Source organism: Lactuca virosa, chromosome 9 (genome assembly GCF_052849685.1).
Source record: "Lactuca virosa cultivar CGN04683 chromosome 9, Lactuca_virosa_CGN04683_v6, whole genome shotgun sequence".
Classification (NCBI taxonomy): Eukaryota; Viridiplantae; Streptophyta; class Magnoliopsida; order Asterales; family Asteraceae; genus Lactuca; species Lactuca virosa.
The window spans coordinates 74,374,902-74,381,470 of NC_136434.1; the positions used below are offsets into that span (position 1 = coordinate 74,374,902).

General features: G+C 39.5%; 1 protein-coding gene across 1 annotated transcript; it reads left to right on the forward strand.

Annotated features, from left to right (window-relative positions):
• The first annotated feature begins 3,128 nt into the window (after positions 1–3,128).
• Positions 3,129–3,653, forward strand: LOC145139391 (uncharacterized). The gene has a single exon (XM_079073230.1). It carries the CDS (start codon positions 3,129–3,131, stop codon positions 3,651–3,653), a length of 525 nt encoding a protein of 174 aa, XP_078929356.1.
• The last annotated feature ends 2,916 nt before the right edge of the window (positions 3,654–6,569 follow it).

Consider the following 6,569-nt stretch of genomic DNA (forward strand, 5'->3'; position numbering starts at 1 on the left):
CCCATGTGAATATGAACTTGACATCTCATTTTGGCAATGTACTCTTTTTCTCATGACGATAACAAACTTCTTTATGCAAACTTACTTACTCATTTTTAGCAATGTACTTTTATTTATGGAAACTTCCATCAAAACAATGATTATGATTTATGAAACCATTATTTTTGTAAACCTATGAACTCACCAACTATTTATATAGTTGACGCTCGTTTTACATGCTTTTTCAGGAAGTAATTAGTTAGTGTTCGAAAGATTCATCATCATAAGTATGTTGCATCAAATGGGAAATTGATTTTGTGTTTTTAGTTTTTGAACAATGATGTTTATTTTCAGACTTGTTTAGGATGTGTTTTCTTTAATATGTATTTTAAACTACAAACGTTTTTATGATGGTGATGTATCTTTAAATTTTGCTATGAAACCGTTATTCCTGTCATGCATCGTGTTTTCGCTTTAGCGGGGTGTGACAGAAATGGTATCAGAGCAAAAGCTTATAGAGAACATCAGTCTTCTTTTAGAAGACCAAAACTATAACTGAAATATATGAATTTTGAAACATCGAACATATTTTTAATATAATTAGGTCGGGAATTGTATTATTGGACCTCAATTAAACATAGCCTGGTCACCTATGTTTAATTAAGGAAAGATTTAATACAAGACTTGAACTAATTATAATAGGACTACGTTCATCCAAATTTTCTTTTTACAAAAATAACTTTTATTTTGCAAAAAAAAAAAAACAAAAAAGCAGATTTTGGTGTGTGTAAGCATTGCATACTATAGGCATTCATTATAATGTATTCTATAGCTCATTATACTTATGTCTCAGTCCAATATGTCGAAATCGTCGTCATCCCGCACTACCTTTTCGGCCGACATGTTCGGCTACGTTACGCCATTTCCGAGACGCGACCCACCAGCCTCAGTGGAGGAAGATCCATCTGAAGACACGAAAGACACGGGAGACTCACGAGACACTAGTAGCGTCAACACCTTGATTCAGCAACATAGAGCTTCGCCTGCATCAGTGATGCCACAACCACCACTCAACGGGCTTCGTATTCGACGGACAACAAGGAAGAACGTCCCCAAACATATGTGGATAACATCTGAGGGAGCAGGACCTAGCATAGCAGGATCGGGAGTACCCCAACCATAGTGAGACTTCGGGATTCCTGTTCGGCATACAGGTCTATCCCCAGAGGAGTCGAGGAGGATTCAGTGGATGGCAGCAGGTTTACGTCAGGATCGTGCAGTGATTGACGAGCATCAGCAGATATTGGATGAGATGATGGCAGGAATGGATACCCTGCATTAGTATGCGACAGACGCTATCCAGACTGCCAGGACTGCAGAGAGAGTTGTGGGTCATTTCGTGACCACATGTTATATGTTTGGAGGACTGCTACTGATTATGGTGTTGATGTTTTTCGTTGGGATTGTGATCCGTGTTTGGTTCTGATGCCTGTACTTTACTTCGTTATGTTTTAAATACCCATGTGGGATGTCTTTTGGAATGTCTTTTGGAAGGAAACTGAAAACCTTGTTTTGATAATGATGTAATGTTTTTGGATGTTTAAACTATTTTAAATATTTTGTAGAAAAACTTATATTATGTTTGTCAAAAGTTTCAAATGTGAAGTTTAGTTATGAAATTTATGATAAATGTTAATTGTCAGATAAAAGATTTTTCATAGACTATAAAACTATATGCACAATAGTGGTGCAGAATATAGTTTTGACTTTGTGCAATGAATTGGTAAATAATGAAGTACTGAAAACTTTATACTATTTTAAAACAATTACTTATATGTATTTTATTATTGTGTCTTAGAACCATGCCTTCAGGAAGGCCTACTCGTGGACGCCCACAGAACGAAAGACCTGATGTAGCTCAACTGGTAGCACAACAGCTCATGGCGGCAATCCCAAACATCATCACTCAAGTCACAGCGGGTCTAAATGCTACTCAAGGAAATCTGAGACAAAATCAGGGTAACAATGAAAGAGAGTGCCTCTACAAGTCCTTTATGGCATGTAAACCTAAGGAGTTTCATGGAAAAGAAGGCGTAGTCCGGTTGTTAAAGTGGATTGATAGTATGGAGTCGGTCCTTCACATTAGCAAAATGCCCTAAACGCAATCAAGTGGAGTATGCAACTTGTCTACTCCACGATAGGGCATTGACATGGTGGAATACCCAAGTGCAAACCCGAGGTCGTGCAACGGCATATCAACTAACTTGGGAGAACCTGAAGAAGCTGCTGATAGAGGAGTATTGTCCCCAAGATGAAATTCAGAAGCTTGAGTCTGATTCTGGAATCATACCATGGTTGGAACTCAGATAGAGAAGTACACAGTCCGATTCCATGAACTTGCAAAGATGGTGCTTCACATGGTCACTCCTGAGGAGAAATGAATTGATCGCTACATCTGGGGGTTGGCACCAGAGATTCGGGGAATGGTTACTCTAGCAAACCCAACTACCATATAGAGTGTAGTGACTTTGGCAAATAGATTGACTAACGACATGATTCGAACTAAGAATTCGATAAAGGGAAGCTCAGGTGAAAAGAGAAAGTTAGAAAATCAAGGAGAAAAGAAAAATGATGGTGGTTCAGGGAGGAAGCGGAAAACTACAAGGAATTTCATGGTGAAAACACAGGAACAAGAGCCGGTGAGGACTCAGGAACGAGGGCAGTACATTGGATCGTATCCAAAGTGAGATAAGTGTTGGTTCCATCATGAAGGAGCGTGTGAAGTGTGTCGAAAATGTAATCAGACGGGCCATATAGCCAAGTATTGCAGGTTGAATAAGGATGAAAAAAGGGCATGCTATGAGTGCGGGAGTACAGACCACCTCAAAAATGTTTGTCCAAAATTGAACAGGAGGCCTGGTAACAATGTTCAGAACCTAGGAAGGCAAGTCAACCAGAGGAATCAAGATGGGTAGGCTAGGGGTGTAGCCTTTGTGATTGGTGTAGAAGAAGCTCGTCAGAACCCTGAAGTGATAACAGGTACATTTCTCCTGAACAATCACTTTGCATCAGTAATATTCGATGCTGGAGCAGATAGGAGTTTTGTTTCATTAGAATTTAGACCATTAATAGACTTGCAATCGAAAAAGATGAAGAATGCCTATGTTATTGAACTTGCTGATGGGTATCAAATTAAGGCAAATGACATAATCCAGGGTTGTAGTTTGAACTTAGTTGATAAACTCTTTAGCATTGACCTAATTCCGATAGAGCTTGGTAGCTTTGATGTAATAGTAGGAATGGATTGGTTATCCAAGAATAGGGCAGACATTTGTTGTTATGAGAAAGTCATTAGAATACCTCTCCCCAACAACGAAACCCTTATCATGTACGGTGAGAAGCCAGGAAGAAGTTTAAATATTTTGTCAAGCATGAAGATTCACAAGTACCTGAAGAAGGACTGCATTGTATTCATGGCCCATGTTGTAGAAAGAAAACCTGAAGCAAAGAAAATCAAAGATTTCCTGATGGTTCAAGACTATCCTGAAGTGTTTCCTGAAGAATTGCTCGGTCTACCCCCACACAGACAAGTCGAGTTTCGGATCGACCTAATTCCTGGAGCGGCACCTGTAGCAAAAGCACCATATCGCCTTGCGCCATCCGAGATGCAATAATTGTCCGGTCAACTTCAAGAACTTCCAGACATGGGGTTTATACGACCAAGGTCTTCACCTTAGGGATCCCCCATGTTATTCGTTAAAAAGAAAGACGGGTCATTCCGAATGTGCATTGATTACAGAGAACTGAACAAGTTGACGATCAAGAATTGATATCCACTTCCTCGAATTGACGACTTGTTCGATCAATTACATGCCGCTTCGTACTTCTAACATATCGATCTCCGGTTTGGATATCATCAATTAAGAGTTCACGAAGGAGACATTCATAAAACATCTTTTAGAACCCGTTATGGACACTATGAGTTCTTAGTTATGCCTTTTGGACTAACGAACGCGCCAGCTGTTTTCATGGATTTGATGAACAGGGTCTGTAGACCATACCTAGACAAGTTTGTGATCGTATTTATTGATGACATACTCATTTACTCGCAAACCAAAGAAGATCATGAATGGCATCTGAAGCTAGTGTTGGAGTTACTGAAGGAGCATAAACTGTATGCCAAGTTCACTAAGTGTGAATTCTGGATTTGGGAAGTACATTTCCTTGGTCACGTGGTAGGTGAGAAAGGAATTCATGTAGATCCAGCTAAGATTGAGGCAATCAAGAAGTGGGAAGCCCCTAGAACCTCGACAAAAATACGACAGTTTCTAGGATTAGCTGCGTACTATAGACGCTTTATTGAGAATTTCTCAAGGAGTGCTCAACCATTAACATCTTTGACCCAAAAGGACAGAAAATTTCTCTGGGAAGAGAAACACGAAGAAGCTTTCCAAATCCTGAAAAACAAACTATGCAATGCACCAATTCTGGCCTTACCAGAGGGATCAGAGAATTTTGTAGTGTATTGTGTTGCGTCTCATCAGGGTTTAGGATGTGTGTTAATGAAAAATGATAAGGTTATTGCGTACACTTCCAGACAACTCAAACCGCATGAGAAAAATTATACAACTTACGATCTAGAACTGGGAGCAATAGTTTTCGCTCTTAAGATATGGAGGTATTATTTGTACGGAAGCAAGTATATCATTTATACCGACCACAAAATCCTTCAGCATATCCTAGATTAGAAAATGTTAAACATGCGATAGAGGAGATGGGTAGAGTTGTTTAGTGATTATGACTGTGAGATACGATATCACCCAGGCAAGGCTAACGTAGTAGCCGACGCCCTTAGCAAAAAAGAAAGAGTGAAACCTTCCCGTGTGAGAGCTTTGGGAATGGTAATTCAGATAAGCTTGAAATCTCAAATAATTGATGCCAGGGAAAAAGCCTTGATCAAGGAAAATCTTCCAGGAGAAACTTTACATGGCTTAGAAGGGAGATTTGAGACCAAACCTGACAGAGTACGTTATTTTAAGAACAGAGTTTGGATTCCAAGGTTTAACAATTTGAGTGACATGGTATTAGAGGAATCTCATCGATCTGAATACTCAATCCACCCTGGAGCGGATAAGTTGTACAAAGATCTTAAAGAGTACTATTGGTGGCCTGGAATGAAAAAGGATATCGCCTTGTATGTTGGGAAGTGTTTAACATGCTCAATAGTCAAAGTTGAACATCAAAAACCATCCGGCTTACTGCAACCGCCTGAAATTCCTCAATGGAAATGGGAGCAAATATCCATGTATTTCATTACCAAACTCCCAAGAACTTCTAAAGGTCATGATTCGATTTGGGTCATAGTGGATTGACTGAAAAAATTTGCTCACTTTTTCCCTATTCGGGAAGACTTCAAGATGGAGAAATTGGCCCAAGTCTACATCGACAAAATAGTTACTCTGCATGGTGTACCTCTATCTATCATTTCTGATAGAGATAGTCGTTTCACATCACGATTTTGGTGGATGTTACAAAAGGCTCTAGGAACCCAGGTAAATTTGAGCACAATTTATCACCCTCAAAAAGATGGTCATCCGGAGAGAACAATACAAACCTTGGAAGATATGTTATGGGTGTGTACCATTGAATTCAAAGGAGATTGGGGTACTCGTTTGCCTCTAATCGAGTTTTCCTACAATAACAGTTACCACACGAGTATCCAATGTGCTCCATATGAAGCTTTGTATGGACGCAAGTTTCTTTCTCCATTATGTTGGACAGAAATCGGAGATAGACAATTGACTAGACTCGACCTTATCCAAGAAACAACTGACAAGATTGCTATCATCAGAGAGAGGCTTAAAGCTGCCAGGGATCGTCAGAAAAGTTATGCGGACAATCTTCGGAAACCTTTAGAATTCCAAGTCAGAGACAAGGTACTTCTAAAGGTGTCGCCTTGGAAAGGGCTTGTACGTTTTGGTAAGAAAGGAAAACTAAGCCCAAGATATGTTGGACCCTTTGAGATCATTGAAAGGATCAGTCCGGTGGCATATAAACTCCAATTACCCCAAGAGTTAAGCGCCATTCACGACACATTCCACGTCTCCAATCTTAAGAAATGTTTAGCCGACGAAGCATTGATAGTACCTCTAGAGAAAATCAAGATCAATGATAAGCTGAGTTTCGTTGAGGAACCGATAGAAATCCTTGACAGAGAAGTGAAACAACTCAAGCGGAGTAAGATTCCGATTGTGAAAGTTCGATGGAACTCAAAACGCGGGCCGGAGTACACCTGGGAGCGTGAGGACTTAATGAAGGAAAAGTATCCACAACTTTTTTTCCATGCAATGAAAAATGATTACATAGATTGAATTTTGGGACAAAATTCTTTTTGAGTGGGGGATACTGTAACAACTGTCATATTCAGGTCATTCTCAGACTTATGTATCTTTTCATGAACCATATATACACATCATGCCATGGCCTAGTAGTAGAGATTAGGTCATAATCTTGTAGAAACTTGGATCCAACTAAAATCTAGGACTAATATACTTGACTCTTACAATTCAAGTGAATTGTTCAACTACTAT

Coding starts and splice junctions, on each gene's coding strand:
- LOC145139391 (XM_079073230.1), top strand. CDS start 3,129: ATGAAGAATGCCTATGTTATTGAACTTGCTGATGGGTATCAAATTAAG.